Consider the following 18682-nt stretch of genomic DNA (forward strand, 5'->3'; position numbering starts at 1 on the left):
ATAAATCATAAGTAACTCTTTACAATAGGTGTTTAAACAACTAGGTCATAAACAACAACTCAACAAAGAATCAATTCCAAAATGTCACTGTCCAGAGAGGGTACGACCTAAGTGCTTTCCAGAAGGAGTACTAGCTTCTGCACCGGGCGTTCTAGGAAAGTTAGCTTCACTTCACGCTTCCCTTGCTGATTGAGCTTCCTTGTCCCAACTTGGACTTTGGCTTTCCTCACTAAGTTGTCCTTGTCTTTGGCAGCTACTACTACTACACCCATGGGCCATCTGTTCCGAGCCACCTCTGGTTCCAGTATGAGGACGATGTCTCCAACCTCAATGTTTCTTCTTGGCTTGGCCCAGCACTGTCTGCGATTTAAGTTCTGAAGATACTCTTTTCGCCACCTACTCCAGAATTGTTCTGTAAGGTACTGCACTCTCCTCCATCTCTTCCGAAGGTACATGTCTTGTGGTACAAATTTACCCGGAGGTGGCAGTGGTACGTGGGATTTCATTGTGACGAGATGATTTGGCGTAAAAGGCTCTACACTGGTTGGATCATAGATGGTGTCGACTGCTAGAGGACGGCTGTTTACAATAGCCATCGCTTCGTAAAACAGTGTTCGAAGTGACGAGTCATCCAATCTTCCAGGACATAGTGCAACTACTCCGCTAAGGACATTTCTGATTGTCCTAATTTGACGTTCCCATACTCCACCGACATGGCTGGAACAGGGAGCATTCATGAGAAAGTCACAGTCTTGGTTTGCTAGGTAGGCCTCCACTCTATCTGCATCAAGCTCCTTCAAGGCTGAATGTAGTTCATGTTTTGCATCAACAAAGTTGCTGCCTTGATCCGACCTGATTTGACGAACCTTTCCTCTTATAGCAATAAAACATCGCAGTCCGTTGATGAAGGCATCAGTGGATAGATCATCAAGCAACTCCACGTGAACTGCTCTTGAGCATAGTAGGTGAACAGTAGGCCGTATCTCTTGAAGTTCTTGCGACCTTGCTTGGTTATAAAAGGACCAAAACAGTCCATGCCGCAATACGAGAATGGTGGAGATGATTCCACACGATCCTCAGGTAGATCCGCCATCTTCTGTTCTTGAGTGGGTCGTCGATTTCTCCTGCAGATCACACATTTACGAATAAGACTCGATATTAGACCGCCACCGCAGATGATCCAAAACCCATTGGCTCTAAGTTCATTCAGAGTATTTCCACGTCCTTGATGATGAACTTTCTCATGGAAGTGAGCGGCGATCAGTCGAGAAATGTGACTGTCCTTTGGAAGTATTACTGGGTGTTTGACGGAGAGAGGTAGTGAGGAATTCCTGAGGCGACCTCCCACGCGCAGAATCCCAGAGTCATCGGTGAAGGGATCAAGATCTTTACTGGGGGGTCTCTCCTTAAACTCAAACTTCTGCACCAACTTAACCAGGAATAAGGCCGATTCCTTTCGTTCTTCAACACTGCTCATATTGCTATCTGTATCTCCCTTTGCTCTTCTACGAAGTCTAGCAATAGCTCGAACCAACACAGGCCAGCTGGAGAATTTGGACAGTAGTGGTAGGAGAAATGGATCATTTGACTCCATTGTGGTTGTGCTGAGTACTGTCGATTTCTTTATTTCTGGATCCTCAAGTGACAGTTCAGTTGTCGATTGTGTCGGGATCTTGAACTTTGGGCTCCACAGGAAATCAGGACCCGTGTACCAGGATGACTCCTGAAGAGCTGTTGCAGTGAGCCCTCTTGAAGCATGGTCAGCAGGATTAGAACTAGACTCAATGTAGAACCACTGACCAACATCTGTACTCTCTCTGATCATTTGCACACGGTTGGTCACAAATGTATGGAAGCGTCGCGCTTCATTGTTGATGTATCCTAGGACTACCTTAGAATCAGTCCAGAAGATTTCTTCACCCTTTGGCAGGTGGAGCTCCTCCTTCAGAATTTGACTTATTTTCACCGATACAACAGCTGCAGTCAACTCCAGGCGGGGAATTGTTGTGATCTTGGTTGGAGCGACTCGCGACTTGCCCATCAGAAGTGTACAGCATACTCTGTCCTGATGATCCTGAATTCTGAGATAGGAACATTGGCCATAACCCAAAGTGCTGGCATCTGAAAAGTGGTGCAACTGAGTAGACTTAACCTCACCAAATTGACTCGGCTCTAGGCAGCGTGGAATTCGGATCGCTGCAATTTTCGGAAGGTCTGACATCCACTTCTCCCACCGTGGTCCTAACTCTGCAGGCAGAGGATCATCCCATCCAGTCCCATTGCGACACATATGCTGCAGCAGCAATTTGCCTGTGAGAACGAATGGAGCTAACAGTCCAAGAGGGTCGTAAACTGACGCAACTAACGACAAATTCCTCGACGAGTAAAAGTTGCCTCCTTGGTCTCAATCTTGAAGAAGAATTCATCATTCTCCACATCCCACTGTATCCCCAGTGTGGTGGGCAGGGGGAGCTCATCCTTGTTAAGGTCTACTTCCTTAACTGATGCAGCACGTTCCTTTAGAGGGACCGATTCCAGTACTTCTCTACTATTGGAGATGAACTTATGTAGGTGAATGCCGCCTTTGCTACACAACTCTCTGGCTTCATCAATGAGTTGGATTGCCTCGTTGTTGGTCTCAGTACTGATCAGTCCATCATCTACGTAGAAGTGATGTCTGATGAACGGGGCTGCGGAGGGGAACTCTTTCTCGTACTTCTTAGACAAATACTTAAGACCATAGTTTGCGCAACCTGGTGATGAAGTAGCTCCGAATAAGTGGACCTTCATCCTATACTCTGTCGGCTCTCGTTTGAGGTTCCCATCCTTCCACCAAAGAAATCGCAAGTAATCTCTGTCTTCGGGTCTGACGATGAATTGATGGAACATCCTTTCAATGTCGCAGAATATGGCTACCTGATGAATCCTAAATCGACTCAATACTCCCACCAAGGCATTCGTCAAGTCGGGGCCACTCAGTAGATGATCATTCAGGGATGTTACCCGGTGCTGACTTGAACAGTCGAACACAACTCGTATCTTGTTTGGCTTCTTTGGGTGGTAAACACCGTGGTGGGGAATATACCACACTTCGCCCTCCTTCACATCAGACTGGGCTTCCTCTGCATCACCATTAGCGATGACATCCTGAACAAAGCTGACATAATCATCTTTATATTTCTTGTCTCTTTCGAACTTGCGTTTGAGATGGCTGAGACGGAGAGATGGCTGAGCTTTGTTAATCGGTAGACATGGACGAGAGCGGAATGGCAGGGGCATTTGCAGATGACCATCCTTAAGCTGCGTGATGGAAGACTCTAGGATGTGCAAAAATTGGAGATCTTCCTGTGACACTTTGGCCCCTTTGTCGTCTGAGAAGTCCCTTTCAAGCACTGACAAAATGCTCCTGAAAACAGCGGGGCTCTCTTTAGACATCACTCTATGACACATGGTTGTAACTCTAGATCGGCCTCCCACCACTGACCACCAAAGATCGGTCTTCACGGCATAAGGCTGGTTATGTTGACCAGTCACAGTCTCTCTGGGTGTAAGGGCTTCTGGACAATTAAACCCTATCAGCATACCAATTTCACAGTCTTGCATAGGTGAAATTTCTCCAGCAATCGGCTCAAGGTGAGACCACATCATGGCAGTTTGAGTAGTTGGAATGAGTGACCTTTCAGCAGGAATGAAGTCTCTGGTGTATACCTTTGGGACGGAAATGACCTTGCTTGAATGCAGACCTCTAACTGTGATTTCTTTAAGGAGACTGCATTCTGATACTGTTGAACTCCCAGTCATTGTTGCTAATTTCAGCTGAACTGGTTGCCCTTTGATTCCAAGACTCTCTGCCGTAGAATTCAGAATAAAGGATGCGTCACTCTGTGTATCCAACATGGCATAGGTGAGAACTTCACGAGCTGGATCCGAGGTAGCAGCTACCCACACTGGTACTATCATAGACGTACATGTTGTGCTATCTCCCTTGTTTGTGACGCATGACACAGCAGAGACGTGTTTTTCATTCGTCTCCTTAGCGGGTATCTTACTTTGTAGCGGTTTATCATAATGGAGAGCAGTCAGGTGAGATCGCTTGCACTTCGCACATGTGGATCGCCGCTTACAGTTTTTGGAGTAGTGACCCTTTCTCAAACATCCGAAGCAGAGACTATTTTCTTGAATGAACTTTGTCTTTTCCTCCATAGACTTGTCTCCGAACTTTGAGCACTTGTGGATGGAGTGAGTGCCATCGCAAAATGCGCAGGGGGGAGGAGGGTTGGCTTGGTTGGTAGATGCCTGAGATTGAGGAGTGGTTGAAGGAGATGGTGCGATTGGATTAGATGCTTGTGTTACCATAACTTGATGTTTTGGTTTGTCTTGTCGTGCTTCCTTCCTTTTACTCTCCTGAAACATAACCCAAATGGCGATGTGATCGGGTTACAGGCTACCTCAGCTTCTTCTGCTACTAAGTCACAGAAAACCTTAAAGGAAGGATACTCCTGCTTCTTCAGTGAAGTAGTCACCCGACGATTCCATCGGTTCCCGACCCATGCAGGTAGTTTAATTGCCATTTTTCTATTCTCTTCACAGTCATCTAAGATGGATAAACCCTTGACATGTGGTATGGAATCATTGCAAGCTGAGAGAAAGTCAGAATAGTCTCGAAGTGCCTTGGCATCATTATCTTCCACCTTTGGCCAGTGAGCAATTTTTTCCCTAAAGGCCCTCTGGATGATGAAGGGATCTCCATACGTAGTGTTCAATTTAGACCAGGCATCCTTATAGGCTGCTTCATCTGAGCGAAGAAAAGCACCTTGAATCATCTTAGCTGCGGCTCCGGAGGTGTACTTTCGGAGATAAAACAACTTATCTGCAGCTCCAATATTTTTGCGTGCGATCAGCGCTGTAAATGCATTCTTCCACTCAGGAAATTGCATGGGATCTCCACTGAATATGTTTGGCTCCGGTACAGGCAGTCTTCCAAGGGAGATACTTTCCTGGAAAGCTTGCAGCAGAGAGAGGTGTGAGTTGGGCTACTCTCTTCCTGACATCCTGGTGTTCCATGACTATCACCACTGGAGGTGTATTGCTCTTCCTCTTCCTCTTCATATACCTTATATCGGGCTGCAGCAATCTGCATCTCTTTCTCTGCCTTGATTTTTTCTAACTTATGTTCCTCTTCTTTTACCTTTCTTTCAAATTCTGCCTGAATTTGGACCAATTTATCACGTTGGGCCTGGATTTCTTGGACTGCTTCAAATTGTGCCCTTTTTGCAGCTAGTTCAGCAGCTGCCTCAGTTTTACTTGACGAAGCATGTGATGCTTTGGAAACACATGACGAGACATGAGACTCGGTGATGCTTCTTGTCTAGACTAGCACGAACATTGAACAAGGCGACTTCTGTATTAAAGTATTGTTCCTTGACTTCTCTGAGTCGTTTCTTGATCAGTAATTCAATGTCCTCCGATATCTGAGAGGCGCAGTCTACTTGACGAAGAATTTGCGGATTTAGTGCTCTCAGGTTTCGTAGTTCTTCATAATCATTCATTACGAAGTGAAGGCGATTGTGGATCTTACGTAATTGATCTTCGAGTTCTTCTTCTGACAAAAAGTTCTTAAGGGCGTCTCTGACTAACTGTGCTTCGGCCTTCCATCTTGAGTATGCGTTGTTGAACCTTCGTTCTTCGTCTTGTATGGCTTGCTCAAGATGTACTTGGGCTTTCTCTGTCTTCTTTCTCTCTCGTTCACTGCGACGTGGACCTTGATCCATAGCAGCAGCAATTTCCCTTTCTTGGTCTTCAGTTGACATGACTTGAGAAAATTATGCAAAACCTTTTGTTACTTTAAGGCTAAAATGGAGAAACACACTGTTATGGAATGTGGGAAACTAACCCAGCAGGCACACAACGTCTTTCTGACGTCATATTATGGTTGATTTTGAGTCGCGACGTCAGATTACCAAAAAGTGACTTAAATACAACGTCAGATTGGCGACAAGAATCAAACGTAAATTAATAACGTCGTATGGACGTCGTAAGATGGTCATGACTATAATAACTAAAATGTAACTGAAAATGAACGTTACATTTTAGGTAGATTTATAACTTAATAGTAACGTCATTGATCAGACGTTGCTTAGACGTAGTTTTATTGTCATAGTCTAACCATCGTTTTATTACAACAGTCTGACCATAATAAGACGTCGCATTAATGTTTGTACTTTAACCAGATAGTAACGTCATTGAGCAGACGTTGCATAGACGTTTTTTGTATGTCCCTTTGTAACCATAATTGTATTACCATAAGCCGACCATAAACAAACGTCATATTATTGTTTGTATCATAACCAATTAGTAGCGTCATTATATTTTGGTCAACCTGTGACGTTATTATGACGTCATAATATGTACATCAGTATTTCGTCTTATTATGGTTAGCTAGTGACGGCAATTTACCGTCACGACATCATTTGCATATTATGCAAATTTTGAGGTCAGACTTAGATGTGGTTACATACTGCAACAATTATACAACAAATTAAGCGGTAATTAGATACTACAAACACATGTTTTGTTTTGCATGTGTTAAATATCAATAGATTTTGTAATAACTTAAATGTGTGAACTAAATTTGACAGCTTATTTCCAAAATATTAATTAAAACTACAAAGTTTAATTACAATCTATAACACCCATGAATGCAAAAATCTTGAAACCGATCGGTATATATACACATGCAGTACCATAAAATAGTATAATAGGTGCGGTGACTAGAGGTCAACGAAGGGAGATCAAGCGGATTGAATGTAAGTATGCATCGTATTAGTTGATAATGTTAATAATTAAAAATCAATTAACTAATAAATAATAAACGTAGATAATGTAACGTCAGGTTTGGGGTATTCCAATGACGTCTAAACGATGTCATTAATTGACAATATGCCGACGTCGGTTTGTGGTCGGAAAAATTACGTTGTATCATGGTCGATAACAGACGTCCTACAAACTTTCACATAGAACCATGAACCGACCATCATCCAACGTCGGGATTTGACGTCATATTTTGGGAAATTTGCCGACGTCTAAATGACGTTTATTTATTGACCGTCTGTCGACGTCGGTTTGTGGTCGGACAAATTACGTTGTATCATGGTCGGTAACAGACGTCGGTAATGGTCGGTAACAGACGTCCTACAAACTTTCACATAGAACCATGAGCCGACCGTCATCCGACGTCGGGATGTGACGTCGGTTTAACGTTACTATGACCAACTTGTGCCTGCTGGGAATGTTCAAAAGGCAAGAACTGCTAAATTAACTATAGCTTAAACTGATTTATAGCAGTATATTTACAACAACAAAATACAAATCAGTCACTCATTTCAAGTCCTTGTGGAACTTTACTGCATCAAGTCCGTATAGTACACTGTAGACCAATATTGTTCTTGAGATCAAGACGGTAGAGTTTAGACTAGCATCAGAACTATGGCTTGGACATCCGAGTTGATAACAGCAAAGATCAGAGCACAGGGGTAAGCAGCTCCAAGTACATGTAGCACATCATGGCCAACAGCATGGAGAAACAAACACAAGGTGAGGCAGGGTAGAATTGTAGTACATTCACATGAAGGCACCGTTTTCACTGTAGCGCACTATGAGCACTCAAAGGGGGGGGGGGGGGCTGGTCTGTAACAAATCTGCTGTGAAGCTTCTACTGATGTTGAAACTGGTTTATTGTTTCAAATCACCGTGAAAACTGTAACAAGATGAATAACAGAAAACAAATTACCATTTGATAAGTAACAATAAGAAGGTATGCATTCATCATAACATACTACTAAAAAACTGTATTTATAATGCACCTAGCATTAGTCAGTTGGAAATTAAGTTCCCTAATACAGTGTAGAAATAAACGTCTGCATTGAACCTACGAGTTCTACAACCATCTTAATGACTTGACCTTTTCAATCATTTAAACACACCGTGTATAGTCATTAATTAACATAATAACAACATAATCCTCACCGTTCACGCCTGAGACCAGCTGATAAACTTCCAGCATTCAACCCTGATCACTTAATGACTACTTCGACTCTATTTAGCCCATAAACACGATTCAAAAGGGGGCAAGTAGCCAAAAACGTTCATCCAAAACTAACGGAAAGTTAATGTTTACAACCTTCAAGCATGACAAAAAATATAAACCCATGATTACGAGAGGGCGCTAGTGAAAGACTTCCTTAAGTCGAGTGAATGATTTAGCTAATGCGCCAAGCCGCCAGTTACAGTTAGCTGTTCCGACCGTCCGTCGGAACAGGTATTGTTTTCGTCGAGATTTTTAAAACGTTTTAGAAACGTTTTTTTTCAAAACGCCATAGGTTTAACGCACGACTTTTTTGTGGCAAGATAATCTCAGAAACGGTAGAAATGACAGACTTGAGTTCTATATTAAATCGAAGCTTAGTACGTAACTTAGTTTTTCTACGTATGATTTTTAATCTCTTAATCAATTAGCCGAGTTATTAAAAATATGAATATTTAATTAGGCAATCTTGTTAACAGCATATCTCTCAAAATAAACGTCCGATTTTCAAAAATTCTTCATATATTGATTCTCTGGGTATTGAAGATATGCAAAATGAAGTAATTTTATATCTCACGTCATCTTGTAATTACTTTTATTAAATGTATACAGTTATTATATGAGGAATAAAATCGCTACTTTCGTGTTGATAGATCCAACGGGGCCGCTGTTATTCGCGGGTGCTATTACCCAGGTGATCTGAGTTCGAATTCTCCAGGAGCCTCGACGAAATCAATATTTAAAGGTGAACATTTTACATTTTTTTTTACAATCAGAAATATGTACCTACATTAAAACGATCTGTACAACATGTTCTTTTTCCCAAAATTTTTGGCTCATGAGAAGCTTCTTTCCTGGAAAATAAAACGGTCCTGATTTTGTCCTCGCGCAGCACGATCTTTGGTATACGTTATTGTATGGAGGAGAGTCTACATACATGTACATGGTTCTACGTTACGAAGCATGGAGGGAAGATAATGATAGTTGAAAGCTTGCCGTGTTGTTGAAGTTTTTGAGAAATTAAGGAGTAAAAATTAAATGTCACGAAAACTATTTAAGTCTCGGTTTTAGCATGGAGGTAGAAATGGCACATGGTTTTAGCAAAGCATGTAAAAACGTATTAAGCTCTGAGCGTCGCGCGTCTTTGACCCGGGCTCGTTTCCGGCGACGAGCGTGGACGACGAAAATAGAACGCCCTGGATTTGGAGTTATTTACGGGTAAAGTCACCTTGTTCAAGCCGGGGACCATTCGCCTAAACTAATTCTAGTATTTTGCGTTACGTTCGGAAATTAGACCGTGACAAAGAAAAACTCTTTGACAGGAATACAAAAGCAGAGATTTTATTATGGTGACGTTTCTCTGGTGGTTGAGTGGCTCAGTTTTAAAGAGCTGCTTATAATAAACAGGGAAAACATTACAAAAAGTGCAGAAATTGAGCAGAACATCTGGATTCACAACGTGAACATGAGGCATGGTTTTAACAGCAGCAGCTTAAAAGCTGCTTTTGTGTTAAAAAAGCTATTATGTAGTTTGGTCCTGGGCCAATGGCTTTTAAAGGAAAGAATCGCAGCGCTTACGTAATCAGGGAACTGTGCTTACGCTAAGCGTATTTTACAGGGAATGAGTTCTTCACGTCACAGTTCGCATCAAAAAATTTGCTACAGTTGACTAATTGTGCTCAACTCCTGCGAAACTTTCACTGCGAAAACAGTGACTTAAAAATTTGATTTGCATTCGCAGGAAAACCGTGCTTTACTTTAGACAAAAGTAGGCAGGGGCGACTAGTGCTTGGTGTTAAAGTCCCGACTACAAATTATTATTTGAGTCGCGACTACTAATTTTCTCTACTCCCGTTATAATCGTGTCCACACATCGACTACAAAATTTGTCCCGACTACCTGTTTGGTGAACCAGTTGTGTGGCTTAAATTAATATTGCCCTTGCGGCATAGCTACACAAATCTTGAGAATCCGTACTTTATCTCGACAAGTGTCATAGTTAGGTTTGAAGTGCGACTAGTCGAGTAGTAAATTTCACTAGTCACACCCATTCGCAACAAAATTAAAAATTTGTCCCAACTACCTGTTTGGTGAACCAGTTGTGTTGCTTACTACTATTCGCAACATATTAATTTATATCGCCCTTGCGGCATAGCGGCACAAATCTTGAGAATCCGTACTTAATCACGACAAGTGTCGTAGTTAGGTTTGAAGTGCGACTAGTCGAGTAGTAAATTTCACTAGTCACACCCATTCGCAACATAATTAATATTGCCCTCGCTGCACATAGCGGTACAAATCTTGAGAATCCGTATTTTATCTTGACAAGTGTCGTAGTCAGGTTTGAGGTGCGACTAGTCGAGTAGTAAAATTCACTAGTCACACCCTGTTGGCATGTGGCCTAAATAAGGATTGAGGAACGAGGAGACTTCTGAGCTGTTACAACTGTTTAATCAGCCATGTTGAATAACACCGCCCTCTGTTGGCGGGTGGATATGTGACATCCCCCTTTTAAAAAAAAAATTTGAATCCAAGAACAGTGTAAAATCACAGATTTTAAATACAACAAAATTATAATGTTGAACACAGGTTTTTGTGCTCTTTGATCAAATTCATGATGAATCAACTGCATTCATCCGTAGAAAAATGGTTGGTTAATGATCCTGTATTTTAGGATTCCACTGGAGGTTTTTTCCAGTCTATCACATGAGGTTTAGAAATAAAATAAAAAGTTTTCTGTGAATGAACTCAAAAGTTTGAAGCATTGTGGTCTTTGGTTGCTAGAGGAGTCTGGTGTGGTTTAAATAAAAGAAACTTTGGTTTTGTCAAAAAGAAGAATTTTTTGTAAGAAACTGATTATCAGTTTTTGCAAGAAAAAATTTTTTAGTAAAAGTTTGAGTATATCATGGGTGGCATCATGATGGAGTGTTCAATGTTCAATGTTCACAATGAGAGTTTCTCAGGTTTCCGCACAAGTCTTCCAGAGCGAGTTTTGTACTCTGGATGTTGAACCGTTGGTTGATGGAGAGGTGGTGGGGTTGGTGTGTTGACACGTGGGGGGGGTGGTGACTGGAGGTTGGGGCGATGACTGTGAGGGTGTCTGAGGGTCAATGTCAAAGGTCACTCGCTTCTTGACTGGTTCCAAGTCACGAATGTGTCTGCGGTTGCGACGGAGGATACTTCCATTGGGGGTGCGGACTATGTATGACCTCGGTTCATGACATTTCTCCGCTACAGTGGCTGGTGTCCAACGGCCACTGTTGGGGTCAAGAATGGAGACGGTTTGACCGGACCGTAGGGGAGGGAGATCTCTGGCTTGTCTGTCATGGTATTGTTTCTGGGTACTCTGACGCTCATACAAACGCTCTTGGATCTTGGCACGAGCTGCGAGGGAATTTGCGGATTTTCGCAGGTAAGTTGCCTCTGAGTTTTCTGTTGTAGAGGATTTGAGCTGGGCTGGGAATAGTATGGTCAACTGGGGTCGTTCGAAGACAGAGGAGTGCCATATTTACATCACTGTCACTGGATCGAGCCTTTCGTATGGTTTTCTTGACTGTTTGGATTGTGCGCTCGATGAAACCGTTGGATCTGGGGTAGTGGGGTGAAGAAGTGATATGGTCAAAACACCATGAGACGGAGAAATCTTTGTACTGTTTTGAGTCGTAGTGCCTGGCATTGTCACTGACAACTCTCTCAGGGATACCTTGTTCGGCGAAGATTTGTTTGGTGGCGTTTACAACTGCTTGGCTTGTGCATGGCACTGGTAGCTTCCGGATGAATGGAAACTTTGAGTAGTAGTCAGCCACGATGAGAAAATTATCACCTTCGAAGAAGAACAGGTCAGTACCGACAACTTGCCACGGGCGAGTGGGGACAGTGTGTTGAAGAAGAGTTTCTCGTGGTTGTGCTGTCTGGAACCGCTGGCAAGTTGGGCAGTTTTTCACAAGTGTGTCGATGTCTTTGGTTATGCCTACCCAAAAGACACACTCTTTGGCTCTCAGCTTGGTTTTTTCGCTACCCTGGTGGCCTTCATGGAGCTGGAGGAGGACATGTTGTTGCTGTGAAGCGGGGATGATAATGCACTCACCCTTAACAATAAGTCCATCTTCGACTGCAAGCTCGTCACGAAAGGGCCAGTACTGATGGAGAGCTTTGGGGACGTCATGACGTCGCTCTGGCCATCCTTTTATGATTATATCTTTGAGTGTCATGAGGGTGGTATCCAAGGCTGTTTCATGTTGGAGAGAGCGAATGCGCGGTTGTGTGAACTGGACAAAGGTCACATGCAGGTCAAGGTCTATGTGATTGGCGTCTGGTACAGGGACACGAGATAAGCCATCAGGCAGGAGCATTTCATTCCCTGGTCTGTAGGTTACTGTGACATCGTAGGGTTGGAGACGGAGAAGCATTCGCTGCAGTCTCGGAGGAGCGGCTTTTAGTGATTTGCGCTGAATCATCTCCAGGGGCTTGTGGTCACTTTCTACAGTGAAATGATCGCCATATATGTATGTGTGAAAACGTTCACATCCAAAGACAACTGCAAGGAGTTCACGCTCTATGTTGGCATACCGTTGTTCTGCCGGACTGAGGGATTTTGAAGCAAAGGCGACCGGTTTGCCGTCTTGGGTTAGAGCTGCACCCAGGCCTTTCATGGAGGCATCTACTTGGATGGTCGTCTTTTTGGAGGGGTCAAAGTAAGTGAGGATCGTCTCAGCACAGATGAGGTCTTTGACTTTCTCGAAAGCCCTCTGATGTGAAGGAGACCAGATGAAGTCAATGTCTTTCTTTAGGAGAGCCCTTAGGTCAGATGTATGGTCGGACAGGTTCGGGATGAAGGGACTGAGATAGGTCACCATGCCAAGGAATTCCTGGAGTCCTGTCTTATCCTGAGGTGGATTGATCTGTTTGATGGCTGTAACCTTCGCTGGGTCGGGGTGTACACCATGCTTATCGTAGATCATACCAAAGAACTTTATCTGTGGGGTCTTGATCGCACACTTTGAGCTATTGAACATCAGTCCGTACTGGTTGGCGGCTTTCATCAGATGATGAAGATTTTTGTCATGATCTGCCTCAGTCGCGCCAAAAACTACAATGTCATCTGCAATGCCAATTGCACCAGGACAGCTCTCAAGAAATTGGTCCATGCGTAGCTGGAACACGTCTTGGCTCATCACTAGGCCAAAGGGTAGTCTCAAGTAGCAATAGCGACCGAAGGGGCTGTTGAATGTTGTGAGTAGAGCGCTTTTGTCATCCAGTTTCACCGACCAGTAGCCATTCTTGGCATCTAGCTTGCTGAAGAATTTGGCACCTGAGAACTTATGGGTGATTTCTTCTATGGTCGGAGTTTTGTGGTGACATCTTTTGATTGCGTTGTTAAGATCTTTCGGATCGAGGCAGACACGCAGTTTCCCATTCTCTCGTCTGGAGACTGTCAAACTGCTTACCCAATCAGTCGGCTCAGTGACGCGTCTGATCACTCCTTGTTGCTCCATGTTCTCTAGCTCAGACTTCAATTCATCTTTGATCTTTATGGGGCATTTGCGGGGAGCACTGATTGTAGGGTGGGCATTTTCATCCAGGACGATGTGGTATTTGCCAGGGAAGTTACCAATCCTGTCAAACTGGTCAGGGTATTGGCGTTGTAGATCCTGAGTGCAGCTGATAGAGGGGCACTGTGGTGTCGTTATTGCACAGTGCAGAGTCACAAGCTGCAGTTTGCGAGAAGTGGGCAAACCAAGGATTGCTGGGCCGTCAGAGTCCACGACGAAGAAATCTGCTGTCACCCAGGCACTTCCATCATACCGGCAGGGAAGGGAAGTAGAACCATATTGCTTTATGCTTGTGTTGTTGTAAGCAGTCAGTATGGCTTTATGGTTGGATGTAGAGTCAGAACTTGGAAATCCACCAGAGTCAAGTCTGTCTGGAAACATGCGGCGGTACATTCTCAGGGGTATTGTGTTGCCCTGGGCTCCTGTATCGACTTTGACGCGGAGCTTCACCAGCATTTTCCGGTCACGTTTCACCTCGATGAAAGTGAAAACCTCATCTCGTGTGTCAGGGCTGTCGTGCTGCTCAGCATTGTGTATGGCACTGATGTTTGAGACAAGGATTGGGCTTATGACCATCTCATTAAAGTCATCTTCAAACTCACTCTCGTAATCTTGCTCAGAGATGTAGTGTACTTTTGGATTAGGCCTCTTGCGCCCTCTAGAGGGAGTACGGGGCTTACGACGAGAGGGTGGTCTATCACGTGTTCTGGGCTGCCTATCATTGGAACCAGTGGAACGGCAGACGTTTTGCCAGTGGTTCTTCTTGCCACACTTATGGCAAGTTGAGTTGTATGCCGGGCAACAGTCTCTCGGGCGGAAGGGGTGTGTGCCTCCACAGTTACGGCATGTTCGCTTGGAGCGGATGGCATCAACTGTTGCAGCATCAGGTGGTGCTGTCGGTTGGACTTGGGCAAGCTGACGCATGTGGTTGATCGAAGCTTCATGTGTTCGTCCTAGGTCAAGGGTTTGCTGTATTGTAAGCGTTTTGTCCTTGCCGAGGAGATCTTTCTGGACTTCAGTGTACTTCACACCCGCTATGAACTGTTCAATGACCCGGTCCTGGAACTCAGCATCATCCTTGAACTCACACTTTTGGGCATGAAGTTTGAGTCGAGAGAGAAAATCATCTATTGTTTCACTATCACGTTGAGCAAACTTCTGTAGGTACAGCCTAGCCACACGAAAATTCTCTTTGGGCTGAATTTGTGCCATGAATTTGGACCACACAACTGTAGGGTCTTTTTTCTCGGGCTCTGTTAGGCTCCATGAGTTGTAGATCTTTATGCCTGTGGCTCCCATGAACAATAGAATGTGATCAACTTGCTTGTCAACAGGTATATCTTTGACAGAAAAATATAAGGCACACTGCTGCTGAAATAACTGTATTGAGTTGGCTTGGTCAGCATCTTCCCAGTTCATTCTGGGGCTTAATCCTGCGTTCTCTGACATGGCGGTACTTTAGTTGAGACACTGTGGTTAAAATATGAAGGAGATTGCACGGCTTACCAAGTTAGCAGGAGCTCGGGATCGGGTTGAGGTCGCCACTGAACGGGTGATGCACGTTGTCTGTGACTGTGTGTGTACGTGTAGTGATGTACACAAAACGCTGTGTTGGCTCCGTATGATTTGGTGCACAAAAACAATGTCAAACTTCAATTTCCTGACAGAGAATTTCGCCAGAAAGTGTCTAAAAGTACTGTCTTTACTATGTATTTTCATGTATAGTAGTTTACCGCTGCCACCATGTTGGCATGTGGCCTAAATAAGGATTGAGGAACGAGGAGACTTCTGAGCTGTTACAACTGTTTAATCAGCCATGTTGAATAACACCGCCCTCTGTTGGCGGGTGGATATGTGACACACCCTTTCGCAACATAATTAATATCGCCTTTGCAGCACATAGCTATGGGGCGTCGTTTGTCCATTAATTGTTTGACAATTTTAAGGCATGTTTTTACCATGGTTTACAGCAATTAGATGTAAACCATAAAAACTGTTGCCACATCCTGTTATGGTTTACATACCAGTAAAGTATTTGTTGTGTCTAAGTTTATGGTTTACAAACCATGAACATACAAAAAACATTTACAAATCGTGGTTCATAAACCAAGAAAATTTACGCATCTTAAAAACATGGTTTATAAACCATAGAAAATGAAGCATCAAATTCATGGTTTAGAAATCATGGTTTACAAACCAAGAAAATTGAGACATCTAAAAACATGGTTTATAAACCATGAAAATTTAAGATAAAAATCGTGGTTTACAAATCATGGTTTATAAACCATAACAAATGAACCATAAAATCATGGTTTGTGACAATGGTTTATAAACCATGAAAATCGAGACTTCTTAAAAAACATGGTTTATAAACCATGAAAATTGAGACTTCTTAAAAAACATGGTTTATAAACCATGAAAATTTGCACATCTCAAAAACGTTGTTTGTAAACCATAAAAAAAAGTGCACTTACAAATCATGGTTTACAAACCATAAAAATGTGCACTCACAAATCATGGTTTACAAACCATAAAAAATGTGCACTACAGAAATCATGGTTTATAAACCATAAAAACGTGCACTCAAAAATCATGGTTTATAAACCATAAAAACGTGCACTCACAAATCATGGTTTACAAACCATAAAAAATGTGCACTCACAAATCATGGTTTATAAACCATAAAAACGTGCACTCACAAATCATGGTTTATAAACCATAAAAACGTGCACTCACAAATCATGGTTTACAAACCATAAAAAAACTCCACTCACAAACCATGGTTTATAAACCATGAAAACGTGCACTCACAAATCATGGTTTACAAACCATTAAAAAAATGTGCACTCACACAAATCATGGTTTACAAACCATAGAAAAGTTGCGTACACAAATCATGGTTTACAAACCATAAAATTCTATTACGATCGTCTCTAAAACCTCCTTCCCAACTCTGATCGGTTCCCATTTCACCCCCATTTCCCCCCATGCCACGTGCGAGCCAGCAATAGCAATTCACCGTGTGTGTCAATGCTGTGATCAATGCACCGTGTGTGTAATGCTGATGCAATAATTATGGTGGCCCTGAAGGGACATCGCATATCGTAAACGTGTGCGCATACGTATGCAATGTCGTGAAACAATTCGCAAATATGTGCGCACACGAATGCAATGTCGTGAAACAATTCGCGAATATGTGCGCACACGTATGCAATCTCTTGAAACAATTCGCAAATATGTGCGCACACGTATGCAATGTCGTGAAACAATTCGCGAATATGTGCGCACACGTATGCAATATCGTTAAACAATTCGCAAATATGTGCGCACACGTATGCAATGTCGTGAAACAATTCGCGAATATGTGCGCACACGTCTGTGAATATTATTTGCGATGTCGTGAATTTTTTTGCATACCATGTTGCATACCTTTGAATAAAATATCTAATAATCTGGGGGGTTTCTTTCCAACAGTGAGATAAGCGGTAGTCATTGCAGCAGTAGTCTTTGTTGTGAGGCAAGCGAGGCGGGTGGTCTTCCTTGGCCTGGTGCCAAGTTCCTGGGTATACACATGCTTTACAGAGGGAGCCTGCTGTAGCGCCACAGTACTCCCTAGTTCGGTAACAAATTATCCACAACTATGACATCATCCTAATGGTATGCAACATGGTATGCAATAAAATTCACGACATTGCAAAACAAATCGCATTCGTGTGCGCACATATTCACGATTTGGTTCACGAGATTGCATACGTGTGCGCACATATTTGCGATTTGTTTCACGACATTGCATTCGTGTGCGCACATATTTGCGAATTGTTTCACGACATTGCATACGTATGCGCACACGTTTACGATATGCGATGTCCCTTCAGGGCCACCATAATTATTGCATCAGCAGTACACACACGGTGCATTGATCACAGCATTTACACACACGGGGAATTGCATATTGCTGGCTCGCACGTGGCATGGGGGGAAATGGGGGTGAAATGGGAACCGATCAGAGTTGGGAAGGAGGTTTTAGAGACGATCGTAATAGAATTTTATGGTTTGTAAACCATGATTTGTGTACGCAACTTTTTTATGGTTTGTAAACCATGATTTGTGAGTGCACGTTTTTATGGTTTATAAACCATGATTTGTGAGTGCACGTTTTTATGGTTTATAAACCATGATTTCTGAGTGCACATTTTTTATGGTTTGTAAACCATGATTTGTGAGTGCACGTTTTTATGGTTTATAAACCATGATTTCTGAGTGCACATTTTTTATGGTTTGTAAACCATGATTTGTGAGTGCACGTTTTTTATGGTTTGTAAACCATGATTTGTGAGTGCACGTTTTTATGGTTTATAAACCATGATTTTTGAGTGCACATTTTTTATGGTTTGTAAACCATGATTTGTGAGTGCACGTTTTTATGGTTTATAAACCATGATTTTTGAGTGCACATTTTTTATGGTTTGTAAACCATGATTTGTGAGTGCACGTTTTTATGGTTTACAAACCATGATTTTTGAGTGCACGTTTTTATGGTTTATAAACCATGATTTCTGTAGTGCACATTTTTTATGGTTTGTAAACCATGATTTGTAAGTGCACTTTTTTTATGGTTTACAAACAACGTTTTTGAGATGTGTAAATTTTCATGGTTTATAAACCATGTTTTTTAAGAAGTCTCAATTTTCATGGTTTATAAACCATGTTTTTTAAGAAGTCTCGATTTTCATGGTTTATAAACCATTGTCACAAACCATGATTTTATGGTTCATTTGTTATGGTTTATAAACCATGATTTGTAAACCACGATTTTTATCTTAAATTTTCATGGTTTGTAAACCATGTTTTTAGATGTCTCAATTTTCATGGTTTGTAAACCATGATTTGTAATCCATGAATTTGATGCTTTATTTTTTATGGTTTATAAACCATGTTTTTAAGATGCGTAAATTTTCTTGGTTTATGAACCACGATTTGTAAATGTTTTTTGTATGTTCATGGTTTGTAAACCATAAACTTAGACACAACAAATACTTTACTGGTA

The 18682-nt window shown here is 42.5% G+C and overlaps 2 protein-coding genes across 2 annotated transcripts; both read right to left on the reverse strand.

Annotated features, from left to right (window-relative positions):
- Window positions 1-874: 874 nt before the first annotated feature.
- On the reverse strand, window positions 875-2290 carry LOC139949193 (uncharacterized). Its single transcript, XM_071947588.1, has one exon. The coding sequence runs from the start codon at window positions 2288-2290 to the stop codon at window positions 875-877; it is 1416 nt and encodes a 471-aa protein (XP_071803689.1).
- Window positions 2291-2361: 71 nt separating this feature from the next.
- Window positions 2362-8506, reverse strand: LOC139949091 (uncharacterized). Its single transcript, XM_071947494.1, has 2 exons — window positions 8026-8506; window positions 2362-7756 (listed from the first exon to the last, which is right to left on the reverse strand). Exon 2 carries the CDS (start codon window positions 4411-4413, stop codon window positions 2362-2364), a length of 2052 nt encoding a protein of 683 aa, XP_071803595.1. The 5' UTR covers window positions 4414-7756; window positions 8026-8506.
- Window positions 8507-18682: the final 10176 nt, after the last annotated feature.

The sequence above is a fragment of the Asterias amurensis genome, chromosome 16, assembly GCF_032118995.1.
Source record: "Asterias amurensis chromosome 16, ASM3211899v1".
Classification (NCBI taxonomy): Eukaryota; Metazoa; Echinodermata; class Asteroidea; order Forcipulatida; family Asteriidae; genus Asterias; species Asterias amurensis.